The sequence below is a fragment of the Lepidochelys kempii genome, chromosome 5, assembly GCF_965140285.1.
Source record: "Lepidochelys kempii isolate rLepKem1 chromosome 5, rLepKem1.hap1, whole genome shotgun sequence".
Classification (NCBI taxonomy): domain Eukaryota; kingdom Metazoa; phylum Chordata; order Testudines; family Cheloniidae; genus Lepidochelys; species Lepidochelys kempii.
In genome coordinates this window covers 100835873-100856892 of record NC_136384.1, presented here as the reverse complement: position 1 = coordinate 100856892, position 21020 = coordinate 100835873, and the positions used below count along the sequence as shown (strand labels likewise).

Sequence of the window (21020 nt, the reverse complement as noted above, 5' to 3'; positions counted from 1 at the left end):
GTAAACAACATACAAAATTATATACATAGATCACCTGTACCAGAAAAATTAATCCAATTTTATCTAGTCTTATTATTCAGTGCTTGCTTCTGGGTTCTCTCATACTAGTTTACCAAAAAAACTTAGATCAAAAGTTCCTTTAATGCACTTTTGAATAAATAAGACTCTGAACTAAACCATTAAATATGCATATCCCGTAGGAAAGCTGGATCTGGATCCAAAGTTAAAATTTGCAGCTAGGGCGCCTCTCTGCTTGTTGCTGGGCTGTTTAAATTGCTTTCTGTAGAAAATCTTGGATTGTCAGCAGCATAGTCTAACCAAATCAAAAGGATGAGTCCTCGACTGTTCTATCAGAACAACTTCTAAGATATTTGTGCCTTCATTTACACCCAGGCTAATATTTTGATTTAGTATGTCATAAAGCAAATGACAATATGCTCCTTTTTAATTTGTTGCATACTTGTGCTGTCTACAGCTTCCTATCAATCCAGAAACATATTCCAACAAAATTATTATAAAGAGAGTACAAGGACATTTTATTCCAGCTCACAACTTCATCTGAGCTCAAAATAAATGTAGTTCCATACTGGGGCAGAGAATATAGTTTTGGACTTCTTACTCTTGTTATTCAATATTTCATCCAGCAGAAACACAAGGCATTTCCACTCAGTGTTTATTTTCAAGCCAGATACAAAAACTATACCATTAAAAAGTTTTTCAAAGCAAATCCAAGGACTGCATTAACAAAAGGCTACTGCAATAAAAGCAACTTTGTAAAATTTACAATTAGCTTAACAGTTTGAAACTTTTTCTCTCTCTTTCCCCCCACCTTACCCTTGGCGGGGGGGTGGGGAGAGGGAGACTACTACCAAAGCTTAGAAGTAACTAAAAGACTCAGACGTTAAATCTGGCAATCAGTATCAGTCCATGGAATTAAGTCCTTCTTTTTCGCTACTAACTAAAGACCCATGTCTGGACATTTTTCTCTGGAGGGGAAGGGACCTTTCCTTCCATTCTGTATCATGTTTCTTTTACAGATGGCATCTTTGGAGGAGTTCACAATACCATTCATGTGAATGAAACGGATGTATCCTACTGGCTGTAATAACCAGCAAGGCCACTTCAAAAGCCACAGGGACAGCTAAAACAAATCAGCTATTACACAGATTAGCAATAGGAGTTGGAAGAACATTATTTGTGCTTTGACCCTGCCGTGCTTTGACCCTGGTTCCCCAAGGAGGCAGAATTTTGCGTATTCAAAGTTGTGGCATTTTTTTGGCGTGCCTTGCAATTTGTTTCAGAACAGCAAGATTGGATCCCTGTTGTGATGTTTCTGCTGACACATTTTTGGTCTTTATACAGTTTTCCTGTGGCTGACAGCTTTATTACTGCTTCCTTAGCTATTATTCAATTCTAGTTTAGAAGGTGCAACTGCTACTATGTTTATGTTCCCCTGTGGCTTTAAACCAAGGGGGACATTGAAATAGGGTTGGCTACTATTGTAAACAAAATAATTTCCCCCAAATTTGGACAGTTGCTTTTATTATTATTCTTTGGTCATTTGGAAAGCAGACAGGAGGGTATAAGCCTGTTGCTGATTCATTCAAAATTAGTGAGAAGCAGGTGTGTAATTGGAATATAAAGTAAAACTTGATTGTCATTTTGTCAAATGTGTGATTTGCATCATGCCCAGCACCATGATATCTTTATACATGTAAGGACTATACAGTCGCTATTGGTTGGGTATTGCCTGTGATGATGATGATGATGATGATGATGACTGATCATGATTTAATAGTTGTGTTGCAGTAGTTCCCAAAGGTCACAGTAAGGATTGGGGTTGTGCTAGGTGCTGTATACATATATAGAGAGACACAGCTCCTGTCCCAAAGAGCTTACAATCGAAACAGAGTGACATTAAACATTAATAAACAGAAAGGCTTACATTGTTGGGGTTTTTGTTAGGGTTGTTGTTTCTGAAGGTAATATGTGTCTGAGACACTACTTTTTTCAAACACACACACACTGTTAAGAGTCCAATCTCTCTCCCATTATGGTTTATATGAATTTTAACTTTGACATTTACAGGAGCCAAAGCAGCACCTATAATTTATCCACAAACTGGAGTAATTGGGAATGCTCCTGTGAGTAAGAAAGCCTGCAGAATTTGGCCCTAAGTTTACAAATAAATTGTTACAAAGAGACTTTAATGTATTTTTTATCTGATGACTCTGGAAATAATTTCATTAGAACATGGAAAATTAAATCGTTTGCACGCAATTTTTTACTAGCAGCTAATGATATTTTCAGACAAAGATCAAACAAAACGCCCAATGTGAACACTTTCAAGCTTTGGAAAAGCTTGGACTCCTGTTTAATTTTACTTTGGGTAAGGGTTTTGCTGCTGTTGTCATTATGTTTATCGCCAAACACAGATTACACAGTTATTGATCTAAAATACATGGTATCCAGTCACGTTCACCTGCACTCTAAGGAAAAATACTAGCACCCAGTTTGGCTGTGTGACAGATTACTGAAGTCTAGAAGGAAAGAGTGGTTCCTCAATTTCTAACCTATTCTTAAAAGTTATTTAAAAAGCAGACATTTCATATAAGCAGCAGGGCAGCGGATGATTAAAAGACCACAGAGGAAGAAGTGGTACTGTGCCTACTTATGTTATATCTTAGCAGAGAAAGGATTTCCTCCAGAGCACAGTTCTTGGTTTCAAGACAGTGGTTGTACAAGTTAAACCTACAGCCTTAGTTACAATAAACTTGATATTCTAAGGACTTCTACAGCAAGTGAGATCCGTTGAACTCAGATATCATTACAGAAAAGAACAGATTTTGACTTAAAGAAGAGAAAGACCTTTGTTACAAAACCTGAAACAAACCAGAACAGGTGAAACTGGCTTTACCTGGCATGTTTTCTATAAAGACAAAACTTGAACCAGATATTTTAATCTTCTGGCAAATCACATCTGAATTTCAAGTGAACCTGGCCCAGGTTTTTTGTTATTTTGCATGGAAATCATATCAGATTCAGTGGTTTTACATGGCTTGATACCAAACCAGATAAATCCTGGCAATTCTGGCAGAGTTGTGCTATGAATTTTGAAGTACATTCAAATAGTCTGAGAATGAAGTAAATGATGGACTCTCAAAGGTTCCATAATAGCCAGCTTGTGAATGGAAACATGCAGAGTTGGCCCTTTGCTCTGACTCTCACTCCAACATGCCACTTTCTCCTGCTATGTGAGAAGTAGCCAGCCTGCAGGGATTTCAGAAGGGAACGATGAAACACTTTTGCATTACATCATGCAGTTGTGGATTGCATTGTGGAGTAGTTTCCTTGGTCACTAGAAGCGATGTACAAGCAGCTTCCCAAAATAAGAACAAAGCTCTCACATGAGACTGGTATGTCTTAGGGTTGCCAAGCCTCCAGCATTGGCCTGGAGTCTCCAGGAATTAAAGATTAATCTTTAATTAAAGATTATGTCATGTGATGAAATCTCCAGGAATACATACAACTAAAATTAGCAACCCTAAATTTTCTGCAAAAGGCCCATGAAAAGAAGCTGCAGATTCTGGATTTGAATTTGTTCAAAGTTTGAGGATATTGGAGCTGAAGTTTTGATTTGAGCATATTTTACTGTAGTTACATTTTTGATGGCAAGCATGAAGGTGGGTACATTATCAATTAAACTCTTTCCAGGGTATTTTTTTCTTCATTAGTGATGATAGTCTAAAGTATGTTTTTTTAACACCAGAAAACTTCTAGTTGAGGAGGAAAAATGGCAAATAATTCCAACCGTTCCAATAAACTATCATGTTTGACTACTATATAACCTAAAAGTGGCAGAGGATGTGGAATATGTACAGTTTGCTTCCTTACCAGTTTTCACAGAAAAACAGAAGTAAATGTTTAGAAAGATGAATACAAACCTTCCCGCCTGGCATCAGATGGGATTAACATTTTTCTCATTCCACAAATGTATTTTTGCTGAGTAGGATTAATGTTTGCCATGTCATAAACAAAAGAACTGCTCCATAAATTACAGCATAAACATCTTAAAGTACTTTAGATGTTTAAAGTAAGTGTGAAATCTGTCATCAAAAGGTATAATGACACTTTCCACAATGCTGTGACACAGAGTTTTGTTGGTCAGAGACTAAATTTTATTTCCTGTCCCTGGTCATCTGCCATGGGTCATAGAAAAGAATAATACTATCACACAACAGGGATTCCACTGATTCTAGTGGTACTGTTACCTCTTTCTTTAAAAGAAACAAAAACAAAATAGACCCCAAATACAATTAAAATATGATAGCCTTCACAAATAACTACTATAACAAACAAATGGAGATATCTAGAACTATCTGACTCCCTGGCAGATGACGATTATTCTGATGTTTACTTAATATCTATTCGTAATGTCTGTCACTGAATGAACCTCAGTGGCTTTCTGATTCCATGGCTACTTCTTATTCTAAACAGTTCTTTCTGCAGTAGCTTCTTCAGCAGCCCACAGTGGATCTGCATTATGGAGCCTGCATTTGCTGCTCCTGGTATTTTTCACTGATACATGACTGGACTGGGTGTCTACGTACTCCTAATTGCTGACTTACTTCAGTGGCTGTTCTCACATCTTCTTGTTTGGATATGGTTATAAACCAACGGGCAGATTCACCAGCCAGAGAAGGTAAAACATTTAAGTCCTTTTCCTCAAGGCTCCCTTTATTAACTCAAAAAGATGAAAAATCACTTGGCAACAACCACCACCTTTTTAGCTTTCAGAAAGCTGGAAGAGGATATGTCCCTCTGCTTTCTTTTTATAGTCCCACCCTAGACCAGCCATGTAATAGGCAGTGAACCTTTCTACCTCTTGTACATTGGGCCATAGGAGTGCCTATACACTTTGTCACAGTGATGTATATGCATTCTGCAATGTTCGCCTACAAACCTACCTGAGCTTTGGTCTTCAAAAACAACAGACGCAACCAAATTTCCTCCTATGATGTGTTACCTCTCTAGTATGTTTTTTCGCTATAAAAGCCAGACACTTGCCCCAAATAAACACATCTGTGGCAACAAGAAAGATACTTATAGAGATTTCTTTAAACATTATACATTTGAATTAACCAATTAGGATTATGGTGGTAATCTTGAAATAATATTTGTATAATTTAGAAATACAACTCGGTGTCCGTTCCGTAGCTTGCTCCCATGCTAATTCAGAGCCCATCTACACTGCATGAAGAAACATGGGCTAGCACAGTTCTTTGTCAGGGTTAGGGACATCCATATCATCACTCATTTTATTGACAGTGTATAAAACATAATAGGCTACAGACTAAAACACAGGCTAAAAGGTTATTCCTTAACATGGTTACAGAATTGTCTCTTCCCAACCACACTGGAGATTAAAAAAAAAAAAAAAAGCTATAACACTGTTATTTTCCTGTAGCGAGATTCTTAGGCATAAGGTTTACAACATTGTTTAAACACACAGTTTTAATTTGGTTGTGGTAGAACTGGGTAATAACATAGTTTGATGTGCCATGTGGAGGGGGCCAAACCTTGAGTTTAAAATGTGCTTTAGCTCAAGTAGAGATCCAAGCCAAAACATGATTTTTTAATCCTGTTTCTAAAACATGGTTTGGATCCCTCCACAATGGCCAGTTAAATTGTGCCTCAAGCAAATGTAAAGTATGATTAAGAGAGTTTTAAAACATATTAAAAAGCACTAGGCCTCATACTAATTTCCCTAGTCATTAGAAACACACTGACAAAGGCAAATTTATTATCTATAGGGCTGATGAAACAATAACCTTACAGACAGTTGAAAAGCTTGCTGTGTTATCTGTAAAGCTTTTTACACTGGATGTGATCCAACACTTCACCTAGTATAATGTTCCTGACTCCCTCTGTGGTGAAATTACTTAAAGCTCAGTAGTCCCTGTAAGGCACATCCCTCCCTTGGAGTGGGGAAGAGGTGAGGTGTAAAGATGCATTCTCCCCCAGGAAGTACCCAAGACACAGTCTGCCTTAGGGAGCAGCAAATGCAGGCACACAGAGGCATATCATGGGGTGGAGCTTACTCCAGAGGTCCTAACTGAGGTATAGTGGGGGTAGAATCGTGGTCCCAGCGCTTCTCCACCAATGCGATGATCCCCGGGAGCAGTCTGGATATACACACATGTGCAGTGAATGCAATTGCAACTGACCCTTCTGAATACTGTGTGACGGAGAATGGCTTAGGCCCTGATCCTCAAAGATATTTAGGCACCCAACTCCTATTGATGTCTTGTGCTCTCTCCCTTCTGCACGTCTCCATAAAGGACAGGCATAATCTGGTTCCTGTTTAAATACAAGCCCAGAAGATTCTAGGACAACAAAGCCATGATAGCAAAGAGAAGTCCTTTCAAAGGTTTGCTGTGAGGAAGGGGGAGACATATGGCTTTTTGTGAAGATGTTCACGTGAATAAGGCTTGTAAGATTTAGTCCTCAATAAATAATTGGAAAAAAGTGAGTCACTATTAAGATCTGTTCAGCGCCTCTACCAGTGATGTGCAAAGGGAAATGCATATTTTCCCCTCTTGGGAAAACGTTCCAGTATGCCTAGTGACAAAAGAAGGAAATAAAGAAAAGTAAAAATGAATGAAAAAGAAATAGTAGTATACAATTATTTTTAACTGATATTCCTAGCATAGTTTGTCAAGAATCCCCTATAGCTGAGGCAAAAGGATCTAAAACAAAAATAATAGCATACTCAGTATTTAACAACCAGGATACATCTCTATTCTGCAGCCTCTCTGCACATGGAATTCCAAGTAATTTCACATGGAAGATTTACAGAATCAGCCCCATAATATTTAATTTTATGTAAATAAAAGTCTAATGAAAATTGGCCTTTGTAATGAAGGAAACTACTAATAGAAAGGCTGTTGCATATGAAATATGAAACGGATATAAATCCTATTTTATTCTTAATCTGTTATTAGTGGTAGATGATGCACACGCCAAATACAAAAACACTATTATCTCACAGATGTAGTATGTGAAAAGCAGTCTGTTCCCATAACAACAGGCAACTTTAGACTGTATTTTTCATCATTTCTAGCAGCAAAGATTAGGCTCACAAAATGAAAAATCTGTTTTAAAAAAAGGCTCAATAATGATTTTCTAAGCCACTGTGTATTGTATATTTAAGGAATGGATTTCAAATGCATTCAAATTTATTAACATTTGAGTGCCTTTAAATGAACTAACTAGAGGCATGATCTTGCAAAACCTTACTCACTTGAGAAAATCTTGCTTACGTGATTAGTCCCACTGGAGAAAGCTCATGTGATGCAGGCTCAATCCTGCACAACCTTTTTGTCACATTCGGCTCTTACTTGTTCGTGCAACTAATTTATTAGATAGATTTGATAAACTGTAAAAAAGGTAATTTATCCTATCACTGCCATGCCAGTATAAGTAATTGAGAGAATGGCTAAATCGTCACCCTTTATATTAAGGGTGCATTTATGTTCATAAAGGATTAATAAAAGATTAATTGATGTTATAAGCATGCTACATACATGAGAAGTATGTGTTATAGATGGCTATAAGAACATCAGTAGATGGTATTAATTTGATTATAAGCCATGGATATAACCAGCCTATTGACCTAACAATTTATTAAAACATCTATCAATAATTTTTAGTTCTTTAAAACACATATATTAAGGTATCCTTAATATAAAATGTGATCAGAAGGATACATTTTTAGTACACTTCCCAAATACAAAGAATCTTTTTGTAATTTTGTTAACTACATTCTCATTACAAAAATACAAATTCATTAAAAGAAATAGCTTGGCCTAAGCATCAGAAGTTCTGGAATAATACACATGTATATCTTTTTGACTTGCAGATAATTAATATCTTGTGTTTATCAATATAATAAATGGTTTTACGCAATCCAGTGCAAAATGTCCATGCCAGGAACCCATAAATAGGCACAAGGGCACAACTATTAAGGCACACTGGATGCATTCTGTTCTGTCTCTGAGACCATCTTACCCTGTATGCTCCATCTCTGCAGTCGTGATAGGCTGTCATGCTCTTGAAGTATGTCCCTAACTTCTGATTAGTTTGAACTAACTCACTGAGGGCATTCTTAGAGAAAGATCTTTGCCCTTTTATTTAAGCTTGATACACTTTAGAAGGTAATGTAAGATGTACCTGGTCAACCCAGCTATTTGATGTTAGCTTGGTATAACTGGGAAGGTCACTGGATCACCTTATTTGAATTGGATTAGGTGAGGTTGGATATGCCTACCCTGCAAATTAAGGTGTGATTGCAGGACTGGGTCGTATTGGCTATGTGTGAACCAACACATAGTAAGAGACAGTCCCTGGCCTGAAAAGTTATAATCAAAGGCCCTTGTTCTGCAACATACATGTGCCATGAGCAATTTTATGCATGTGAGTAGTATAGTTAAACACTTGCTTAAGTGGCTGGAGGATCAGACCGCACAGGATGCAACTGACTGGTAACAAGCAAACAAAAGGAGTGGGGGAGGGAAGATTAGGGTAACAGTGACAGGAAGGCATGCTTATGTATACAGACTACATGCAAAGCTTGCAAGTTTGAAGGTATTTTAAGAAATGAATAAAAATGAGACATGTTTTAAATTAACATTGCTTGTAACATGATAACTGTTCCCCTGCACTGTTTGTAACCCAAATGACTTGCACTGTCCTAGTGCCTGAAAACCAACAAGTGAAATTATAAAATAATTTATAAAATAGACACCTCTATCTTCACTGTAAAAAGTGAGACAAGTGCAAACATTAAAAGCTGAGTGAAGGAAATATTTAACAAACAATATAAATAGTGTAAAGTGAAATGAAATGTTAGTACACTTTCAGTTTTAGTGATCAAAGGTGATATTTATAGGTAAAGAATACTTTTTACATGACAGTAAGAAGGTGGCTGGCCCTTTAAACAAAAGGCCACTGGGTGTACCTCCACTTGTGACTGATCATCTGGGGGACAGCTGATGCTGGGATCAAACTCTTTGGGGACAAGGATCATCTTTTTGTTCTGTTTGTACAGCATCTAGCAGAATTGGGTCCTGGTTCTTAACTAGGGCCCCTAGGCAGTGCTTACATAATGGTGGCAGCTGGGGTGTCAATCACTTTCTACAGAAATGAAAGTGACATCACTTCTGGCTGTCCTCCTGCCCTCCACCAAACCTCTCTCCTGCAACCTCAGCCCCATCAATTCTTCCCCCTCAGCCTCACCTCTGCTCCTCCTGAGCTCTTGGGGTTCTCCAGTCCCCTCTCCCAGGCCTGGGGGGCTGTAGTAGGGTCCCCTCTTTCTCTTCCCAGGGCTGGTGTTGCAGGGAGGGAAAGAAGAGGCGGGAGGAGTAGAACTGCCATCCTATTGCTCATAAGAGGGGACGAAAGGGGAGGCAAGGGCAGAGGAGAGGAGAGAGTGGAGCCATTCTGAGCTGCTGGGCTTTTTCTTCTGGCATGTCCCTCCTGCGAGAATGGTGTTGCCTCCAGAGGGGAGACTGGCTGCTCTAGGCCAGGAGGTGGGGAAAACAGCCAATCAGAGGGGGCTTAATATAAAGTTTATTTCACCCGTCTGAGAGCTGTTGCAAGCAGGCACACTTTAAGCACTGCTGCTAGGTGCTACAGTGATACAAATAAATAATAATAAAGTAAATAATTAAGAAGTACCAGCAAGTAGTTCAGTTCTGCTGGATAGAAGCAGGAAATAGGCAGGCTCCTACAGGAGACCCTGGGGCAAAGGAAAGAACCCAGGTTATATAGGATTCTCAGGCAGATGTCCTGTAGAATGCTGCAGGGAGCAGGCTAGGAATAAGAAGGGAGAGGAGAGGCTTGCCTAACTCCCAGACAGGAGGCCTGTAGAGAGTAATCCAATAGGGAGCAGATAGGCCCTTCCAGAAGCCCCCTCAGGGGAAAGGAGACGACTGGTAAATTGAATTTGTGTTTAAATGTTTCATTTTGAAGGAATAAAACCAAAACCCTGAAGAAAGGAGATTAGAATTCCACGGCTGGAGCATGTTCTATGCTGCATGGGCTGACGAATTAGCCCATTGATTTACAGTTACTTATCTTGACAGTGTCTCTTGAAAAAAAAAAGCGAACATTGCTGCTGTGCATGAAGTTTGCTTTTGTTGAAGACCAAGAGCCAAGTGCTACTGTCAATGGAATAATTCACATAACACGGCAAATAGGATTTGGTCCATATAATAGTAATCTGTCACTTTTGAAGAGGGGACTAGAACATAATTTCTGCTAGTAAATATACACAACTTTTACCATTCTCGTCACTTTTCACATATGTCAGCTCTATAGAACAGAACCATTCCTGAATAATGCTTGTAAACTAAATCTAATTATTGTTAAATTATGATCATAGATTCAGAACATGATGGATTTCAATCTTTGTTTGTTTCACTACACAAACATTCAGCATTGACACTGCAAACTATAAGACAAATTTAAAAGGAAAACAAAACTATTGGTCTAATTTCACAATTTTTCTCTTTAGCCAATCTTAAATGAGGCTTGGATAGATAATGCATAAGGCCAATTTCACTGGTATGCTTCAGCAGCTTTGGCAATACAAAGTAACTGTAAACAGTATAAAAGCAGCAAAAAGCAGCCAGAGTGACTGATGAATCTGGCCCTAAAGGTAGAGAAACTGTAATACGACCCAGTCCTTCACTCCTTACTCAAACAAAGGTCCTGCTGAAGTCAATGGAAAATTTGCCAAAGAAAAGAGTGTTGGATTAAGTCATCCTTTGGAAAATCTTTCAATATAATCCCACACGGTTGTAAAGAATATATTCTTCCAGCAACTTGAAATGAACTCTTGAAGGGTTTGGAAAGGTAAAATGATGTGCAATTTGTGATGGGACAATTATCATGGGAAAGACGTATATGTATGATAATATAATCGTTTTCCTTAATAACTGTAAACGCCATCTCTTTCGACAAATTGCTGAGGAAGTGGGGTTCTATGCATTTTGGGGTGGGGGGGCGCTCTGGCACAGAGATGGTCTTGCTCACTGTCAGTAATAAAATCATTATCCTGTTTGTTCTTAGACATATTGGCAAACTCAGTTAATTTGTTTTTAAAACCAACTACCTGGAACTGAGGCTTTTGTAGTGAGATAATTAGGCTGTACAAAAGAGGCCCTGTATTTTCTCTTAGCCTAACAACACCAAAATAAATGTCTTGATTTCTCAATGCTACCATAACACACACACCAGCTGAACAATCAGTACTTGCCTCTGAGAAAAGGCCACAGTTTAAACTCTATGAGAATGAAAGATTAGCAGTAAAAGGATGGCATAGTGGAGTTTAAGGTTAGTCTTGACAGGGTAAAAATTAGAATCACATTTTTCATTTTAAATCCTCTGGTGATTCATAATATAAAAAGGCAGCATGTGAGAAAAATGCTAGGTGTCATCTTAATACTAACTGCATATAAAGAAAAACCTTGTGTTGCAAAAGTATCATCACAGTCATAAAACCATTTAGGCTCTTCCATCTGAAGAGGGGATCTCATACATATAAAACCTCACCCCACTATGTGAGGAGCAGAGTTTTCAAGCGGACGCAGGGCTTGTCCTGACAAAGGAATTAAACCTTAGTAGCAAACCACGTGAGGCATCTGACATGTCCTACCTGTCAGAAAAATAAACCCAGTATGCCGAGTGAATAAAGAACCAACACACACACAAATGATCAGTTTTTCCAGGGAGGGGATTTCTAGAGCGAGCTTCTTCAGGAGACAAAACAAAACAAAACAAGTTGAGTCTAGCCAAGGATACTGCTGTGCCAAGAGTGAACAAGAACGAGACTTTAAAATGTGAGGTGTCCATTGTCTTATAAAGCAAAATTCACGATGCGAGAGACATGCTTTAAACTTAACCCACCGAGCCGGAGCCTCCCTCCATAGGAGGGAAACTTTGGCAGAGCTCCTTAGCTATCAGGGGCGTGCAGATGGCTCCACGCCCGAGGTCTCGGTGGGACAGGGAACCCACACCCGAATCATTCATCTTCTCGCATGCAGAGCTGCTGCCTTCCCCACCCCCGCCACGGAAAGTTTAGAGGTCACGAAAAGTCTCTTACCTGTTGATTTTCAGGGCAAACGCCCTTCTGTCAGCTGCGGGTAAAGTGGCCATGCTTGACAGCGTCCCTCGGATTTTAAGATCCCTAGGAGGGGAGAGGCTGGTAATGTCCACCCAGGGCGTTTATGATGTGTACCATACCAAGGGCTAAAGAGAGACTTTCATCTGACAGTTCTGGGTGGAAACTTCCGCATTTCACCTTCCTCACTGAAATTGGCCAAGTGGGAGGGCTCAGCTACTGACTTACCCTCTAGAGACCAGCCTGCCCAATTCCGGGGCTCCCGGTGCGCTGAAAATCAAAATACCCGGAGCTGCCTGGGCATCCTTCCCCATCAAGCCCTCCCGTTTGGTAATTCTGGTAAGGATCCTGCCCGGCTCCAATTTTATAACAGGGACTATAATGGTCCCTTGATAGGCGGCTGGAAATTCAGCCCTCATTCTGAATATAGCTTTTCGACTTGTTAGAAACCTGCTTCGATATGTTTGACTGGTCCAGAGGGGTTCAAGCAGGAAGATGGGAATTTAAATAGGCACTAAGGATGGACTAGTTCCCCCACGGTAACCGGAGAGAGAGCAAAGCGTCTGTCTCCCATGCTGTTTGGAAACTTTGCTAATATTTCGGCTTCCTCTTGCACAACTGGAAGAAACGAATCTTTGCAGACTCTGAAGGAGGCTGACTCTTCTCAGTAGGTGTCACTCTCGCTTGTACTGAAAGCAACTTCCAGCGGACTCTGGGCTTGCAAGAAAACCATTACATTAGATTAAAGGGATTCTTCCAGTGAGGATCTCTACGATTCAGTTCTGATCCCATCCTTCTTCTGGGGACAAAATGTTTCCATGCAGCCTCTTAAGAAAAATTATGGCCATTTTCTAAGTTGTTTCCGCCATTCTTTGTACACAACAAATAAAATCCTTTCTGGGTGTGAATACTCAAAGGAGTAATACGGGATGATAAAATAGATCCTGTTGTTAAATAAATGTCATGCTCCAGTGAGTGGTAGGTACAACTAAATCCTCAAAGATGATCGTTCCAATCGTGTACCAGCTGAAAGGTGAACTCTCATTATAACTTAGAGCCAGGATTACATTAACACAAGAAATAGAGGAGGAAACGTTTTTCTCCTTCCAGTATGTCCCAATTTCCACTGGATGAGACGATACTGGATCTTTACTTAATATGCATTTTTACTGGTATAAATTTGTACATATATGTTACTGAATCAAGCTATGTGTAACAAAGGGGTGAGAGACAGAGACATATACTAGTTACCATTGTACAGTAACCAGAAGTTGGTTCTGTATAGTGGTGTAATTATATTCACTATTGTACTTCTTGTTCCTCCTTCTTTCCCTTCATTTGGGGAGGGGGAGTGTTAGCTTAAAAGGACATTTTACAGCTTTTTTAAAAAAAAATTTGCTTTCCACTGGTGTAGTCCTTGCATAAGGTACAGCTGCTTTTCAGCAACTTTAATTTGTGCCAGAGGCAGACAGCTATGAATCAGGGAGTCACAATCAGCTCCCTGACAGCACACTCTCTTGACTGTGACCACATACAGCTTGGGCACAGTGGAAAGTCAAACCCTTGATATTCCTAAAAAGTACTGTACAGACTAGTAATACTGGGTATTGTAAAACCCTATATTTCATTATTTGTTTATGGTAGCATCCACAATGTGCTAGGCACTTTCCAAACATTCAAGAAGCATCAGTCCCTACTCCAAGAAGCTCACAATCTAAAGACAGAAAGATAAGAAAACACAATGTAATGGAACAGAAATAACAGGAGGCAATTCCCCATTCATTCCCTAATTCATCTGTGTTAGCTGTAGTACTTTATACTGTAAAAATGTTTTATAATTTTTCCTTTTCTTCTTCTACAGGACCCACAGAGGGAATTGATCCTTGCTGCTCTTTCTTTTTAAAAATCATTTTTAAAATTCCTGTTAAATTAAGTTCATTTTATTCAGTACGCTATGTATTTTTCTAGATGTATTTTCAGCATTTCTAAGTGTTCAAGAACAGCTGAATAAATGCTTCAGACCCTGTTCTACTTACGAAAAAGGGGTGGGAGGGAATTGTTGAGTAAAGTTCAGCAAGTGTTTTATCGTAACAGCTCAAATGGCATGGGAGCATGGACCTCTACAGTCCTTGCTTGTCTAATGGAGTCCCCTGAGACATACAGTTCAAAGCTGTCCACTGCTAACTGATTAATCAGTACTACCATTAATAATTAAAGATATATTTGTATATATCCTGCAGTCTATATTGCAAGTGTCTGTTTTGCTGTCTGCAACAATTAAGTGCACATAGCTAGGTCCTTGAGAAGCACAGAGAAATGTTCTTGTAAGTTAAAAGTATTTTATTGATTACATGCAGAAAAGAATACCTATAAAAATAAAAGTCTCCAAACCACTGGTATATTTAGCAAATACACAGCATACATAATTACAGCACAGCAATCGCTGCTCTCTTTTTTTGAAAAGGTGAGTGATCAGGAACTTACTCCAAAAGTACGTGTGAACAGCAGAAGCTGCTAAACATTTTTTTCATTTACTGTTCCCTGCACTCTTAGGTCTTGTCTGCATCAAGGAAATTTACCAAAAAATTCAAAACAGTTTTAAAATTGATTGGAGCACCAGAGTATGGACAAAGCACAGGCTGATGGACCCATTTTTAAAACTGGTCTATAGTCTTGTCTATCCTAGTGTTCCAACTGGTTTTAAAACTGGTTTGAATATTCTGAAAAATGTCCCCAGTGTACAGAAGGCCTTAGGGCCTAATCGTGATCCCATAGAAATCGAAGGAAGCTGGATCTGGCCCTAAGGCAGCAATTTGGAAAGTGCCAATGAGATGCCAAGGATCAAAATGCTGACTAGAAGACAGGCAACATCTACAGCTGAAGAAAACTGTTCAACCCATAGACTATATGATCTGTATTTCAAGGTGCCATCTAGTGGTATTTTACACGACAGGCATTTCCAAACCCCTTTTTCCCCTCAACAATCTCACAGTAAGCAGGCAATTATCACTCCTTCATTACCAGTGATATACCTGCAGAGAATCAGTTACTGTGTGCAAACTGCTGAGTGGCACAGTATTGGTATACGTATGATAGACAAAGCAGTGTAATATTTTATCATTAAATTTGCCTTTGCTGCTCAGAATAAAAAGGGAGGGCAGAGACTTTTTTGTGCCCTACATCTTTAGGCAAGAAAGGATTCTCATGTCAATCTCATCCTGCTCTCATTGAAGTAAATGGAAGTTTTGCCAATAACTTTAATGGAAGAAAGTTTGGGCCCTTAGCACATACACTACAGTGCTTAATTCCAGATTCCAGTAATTACCTGATAGCCTGTAAGATGCATTTGTGCCAATAGGAAGATTCATTTTCCAGTTGCTCTAACAGTCCAACTGCTAGAAAACCCTCTGTCTGAGGGATTTGGTGATGTTTCACCCATTACACTAATGCAAGAAAAAGACAGAGAAATATAGAGTGGACAGTATAATTGGACACTCTTGTTTTATATAAATATAGAAAAGTGTCAAATTTTGCTCTAATTTACATTGATATAAATCCCAATTAACTCCAGAAAATCAGTATATTTACTCCTGACTTACATAAAGTTAACAGAGCAGAATTTAGCCCATGAACTTCAGAAAATAAGTATTTTACTAGTCCTTATCAGTAACAGTAGGAAGTAGGGCTGTCAATTAATAGCAGTTAACTCACGCAATTAACTCAAAAAAATGAATAGCAACTAAAAAAATTAATCACAATTAATCGCACTGTTAAACAATAGAATACCAATTGAAATGTATTAAACATTTTGAATGGTTTTCTACTTTTTCAAATATACTGATTTCTATTACAACACAGAATTCAAAGTGTACAGTTCTCACTTTGTATTATTTTATTACAAATATTTTCACTGTAAAAATGATACACAAAAGAAATAGTATTTTTCAATTAACCTCATACAAATACTGTAGTGCAATCTCTTTATCCAGAAAGTGTAACTTACAAATGCAGATTTTCTTTGTTACATAACTGCTCTCAAAAACAAAACAATGTAAAACTTTAGAGCCTACAAGTCCACTCAGCCCAACTTCTTGTTCAGCCAATCGCTAAGACAAACAAGTTTGTTTACATTTACATGAGATGATGCTGCCCGCTTCTTATTTACAATGTCACCTGAAAGTGAGAACAGGCGTTCACATGTCACTTTTGTACCCAGCGTTGCAAGGTATTTACAGATATGCTAAACATTTGCATGCCCCGTCATGCTTCGGCCACCATTCGATGCTCGTTAAAAACCAGTGCATTAATTAGTGACTGAACTCCTTGGGAGAGAACTGTATGCCTTTGGCTCTGTTATACGCACATTCTGCCATAAATTTCATGTTATAGCAGTCTGGGATGATGGCTCAGCACATGTTCATTTTAAGAACACTTTCATAGCAGATTTGACAAAACACAAAGAAGATACCAATGTGAGATTTCTAAAAATAGCTACAGCACTCGACCCAAGGTTTAAGAATCAGAAGTGCCTTCCAAAATCTGAGAGGGACAAGGTGTGGAGCATGCTTTCAGAAGTCTTAAAAGAGCAACACTCAGATGCGGAAACTATAGAACCCGAACCACCAAAAAAGAAAATCAACCTTTTGCTGGTGGCATCTGACTCAGATGATAAAAATGAACAAGCATTGGTCTGCTCTGCTTTGGATCGTTATCGAGCAGCACCCATCATCAGCATGGACGCATGTCCTATGTAATGGTGGTTGAAGATGAAGGGACATATGAATCTTTAGTGGATCAGGCATATAAATATCTTGCCACGCTGGCTACAACAGTGCCATACGAACACCTGTTTTCACTTTCAGGTGACATTGTAAACAAGAAACGGGCAGCATTATCTCCTGTAAATTGTAACCAGATTTGAGGCATGTCTTCACTAGCAATGTTAAAGCGCTGCCGCAGAAGCACATTAGCGTGGCTCTGTAGTCGCGGCACCAGCCCTCGGAGAACTCTCCCAGCGCTGTAAAAAACACCCCCCCGCAAGGGGAGTAGCTCCCTGCACTGGTGCACTATCTACACTGCCTCTTCACAATGCTGAAACTCGCAGTGCTCAGGGGGGCGTTTTTTCACACCCGTGAGCAAGAAAGTTGCAGCAGTGTAAAGTGGCAGGGTAGACAAGGCCTTGGTTGTCTGAGCTACTGGCAGAAGTAGGACTGAGTGGACTTGTAGGCTCTAAAGTTTTACTTTGTTTTATTTTTCAGTGAAATTATTTTTTGTACATAATTCTATACTTGTAAGTTCAATTTCCATGATAAAGAGATTGCACTACAGTACTTGTATGAGGTGAATTGAAAAATACTATTTCTTTTGTATTTTATAGTGAAAATATTTGTAATCAAAAATAAATATAAAGTGAGCATTATATACTTTGTATTCTGTGTTGCAATTGAAATCAATATATTTGAAAATGTAGAAAACACCCAAAAATATTTAAATAAATGGTATTCCCTTGTTTAACAATGTGATTAATCAAGATTCATTTTTTTAATTGCTCTAAAGCCCTAGCGAAGCACTAAAATCAGTGGAAATAGAGTAGTAAAGAAATATACTTAGAAGAGCATGTGAAACTTAAAACCATACACTTTTTAAAATTTCATTTTGGTGCCATTGCAGCTTCAGAAAGGGAACTAAGCTAATTTTACAACCCTCTGATTTCCTTTTTCCTTTGTATGTAGACATTACGGATAGTCACACTAACAATCAGTGGCATTTTCATGCCTCCAGGGGAAGTTGCAAAAATTTAAGAGAGGAGAAGGATGGGAGGTGTGAAAGCATTCAATTGTTACTTTTAAAAAATAATTCTTTGTTGAAAACTTTCTTTGGTTATCTTCATAAGAAACACAAACTCAACAGAGGAAATATAAAAAAAAACAACAACTCCTTCCCTGTTATCATCTCCTACCCCCCATACCCCCAAAACCTAAAACATTACAAATAAGCAACCTGCTTGGTCAGGTCACATGAATCATTTGAGTAGGTATTTAATTGATAAATAAAAACAACTCTTTTTTAAAGTGCCCTCTGCTGAGGCACTTAAGACACTGCAGTTAAAAGATGATAAAACAGCATAAGAGAGCTATTAATAAGCAAATAAAAATGGTAAAAAAGTAATAAAAAAGCAACATCATTAAATCATTCAGTGGGTATGTCTGACCCCTTTAGGGTTTGCATTTTATACATATATTCTTCCCCATGCTTTTCCCATCTGTATACTATAATAAAATATGTGTGAATGATCTCTCAGACTCTGATCTTGCAAACATTTTGATGCTTATCCTTACGCATGGAGTAGTCTTACTGAGTTCAAAGGTTAATCATATGCAGTCATAATCTATGAATAAGTGTTTGCAAGATAAGGACCTAATTTTGTATGCTCCTCTTCCCCAAAGTATATAAGCATCCATCCTGGCAAACACTTATGCACAATGAACCTTACTCACAACTAGTTCCATGGAGTTCAATTTTGCAATTTTGGAGTTCAATTTTGCAAATATGTATCCCCCTCAAGCTTGTCTTCTCTAGACTAAACATATCCAACTCTTTCAATCTTTCTTCGTCGGTCATGTTTTCCAAACCTTTTATCATTTTTGTTGCTGTCCTCTGGACTTTCTCCAATTAGTCCACGTCTTTCCTGAAGTGTTGTACCCAGAACTGGACACAATACTCCCGTTGAGGCCTTATCTGTGCTGAGTAGAGGGGAAGTATTACTTCTTATGTCTTGCTTGCAACATTCCTGCTAATACATCCCAGGATGACATTTGCCTTTTTGCTGCAGCAGCACATTGTTGACTAACATTCAATTTGTGAGCCACTATAACCCACAAATCCTTTCTGCAGTACTGCTGCTTAGCCAGGTATTCCCCATGTTGTATTTGTGCATTTGATTTTTCCATCTTGAGTGTAGTACTTTGCACTTGTCTTCATTGAATTTCATCTCATTGATTTCAGACCAATTCTCCAAATTACTAAGATCACTCAAATTCTGACCCTGTCTTCTGAAGTGTTTTGTCATCTACAAATCTTATAAGCATACTCTCTACATCCAAGTAACTAATGAAAATATTTATTAGTATCAGACCCAAGACAGACCCACAAGGTACTCCTCCAAGGAACACTGGGAATTATTGCATGCTCTGAGTAATGTCTTTCAATCAGTTGTGTACCCACCTCATAGTAACTTAATCTCAAGACTATTACTTCCCTAGTTTGCTTATGAGAATGTCATGTCAGACTGTATCAAATGTCTTACTAAAATCAAATATATCATATCTTCTAATTCCCTTCATATGCTAGGCCAGTAACCTTGTCAAAGAAGGAAATTGGATTGGTTTGGCATGTTTTGATCTTGACGATTCCATGTTGGCTATTACTTATCACCTTATTATTCTCCAGGTTTGAACAAATTTGATTGTTTAATAATTTGTTCCAGTATCTTTGTGGGTATCAAAGTTAGACTGTCTTATCTATAATTTCACAGGTCCTCCTTTCCACCCTTTTTAAAAATAGGTACAATGTTTGCCCTTCTCCAACCATCCTCCATGAGTTCTCAAAGATAACTGCCAATGATTCAGAGATTACTTAAACTAGTTCCTTAAGTACCCTAGGGTGAGTTTCATCAGGCCCTACCAACTTGAATACATCTAACTTATCTAAGTATTCTTTAATCTGTTCTTTCTCTATTCTCATCCAAGATACTTCCCCTTTGTTGTTAATATTAATTGTATTAAATACCTAAGCACAGTTAATCTTTTTAGTGAAAACTGAAGTAAAAAATGGAAACAATTCAGCCTTCTTTGTGCTGTCCGTTATTTGATGCTGCAAACACTATGCACCTACTTAAGTTTACATGTCAGTAGTTCCCTTAACCTCTGTGAGGTCACTCATGGGTAAAATTAAGCATATGCTTATGTGTTTGCAGGATCTAGACTCTAATTTCCACCTTAGAATTTACCTGCCTACCTATTGGTTTCATTAGGCTTGAATTCCATTTTCTGAAGGATAACCACTTGGCTCAAATCAACTCTTGAACCTGGCAATGTATTTTTTATTTCCAATAGCACCCACATTGTGTGTGCTGGGTGCTTTCCAAATACAGAATACACACAATTGCTGGTCTGAGAAGTTTGCACTCTAGAGACGTTTAAGTAAACAAAGGAACAACAGGAACAAAAAAAAGGAGCAATAAATATATTGCAGTCACAAGACTATTGTTAAGACTGTCAGAATTTTCTGTTTATAAATAAGGCATATAAATTATAATTAACTTACTCATTTAACCAGTTTTTGTTTAGTAGGCCTGCCTACTATGATTGTTATGATATGCTTTAAAAGTTTCTATACTGACTGAGCCTAACAATTTTAATTTCCTCCTTCTTTTACTTTAGGATCTCTTTAACTAGCTTCCTCAGTTTTGTTTTTTGTTAAGTTCCCTTTTCAAAAGTTTGTCATCACAGTGCTAGGTTTTAGTATGACTCCTCTCTTGCTGACTTTGAACTTCATTATATTATGTGCTCTAGCAAGAGCTATTACAAGAAGTAACCTTTTCACTACTAAATTCAGCTGCAAAATTCATCTTTCTTTCCCAGTGTTCTTACCCTGTCATCCATTTTTGAATCCCTCCACTGGCTCTCCATTCTCCACCACATCAGATTCAAGCAATTTGTGATCACCTGCAAAGTTCTTCAGAACTACCTCTTCCTTATTTGCCCATTATCCCTTTCTCCCCAACCTATGGTATAGTCTCAACAACCCATTTGTCCACTTCTCCCAGTCCCACACA

At 38.4% G+C, this 21020-nt stretch overlaps 1 protein-coding gene across 1 annotated transcript in view; it reads right to left on the bottom strand.

The window, feature by feature from the left end:
• DOCK8 (dedicator of cytokinesis 8) overlaps positions 1-12368 on the bottom strand; it is a 132298-nt gene extending 119930 nt beyond the window's left edge. The window contains exon 1 of the mRNA XM_073345216.1: positions 12167-12368. Coding sequence (XP_073201317.1) covers positions 12167-12219 — 53 coding nt within the window. The 5' untranslated portion in view covers positions 12220-12368. The remainder of the gene's footprint in view (positions 1-12166) is intronic.
• Between the last annotated feature and the right edge of the window lie 8652 nt (positions 12369-21020).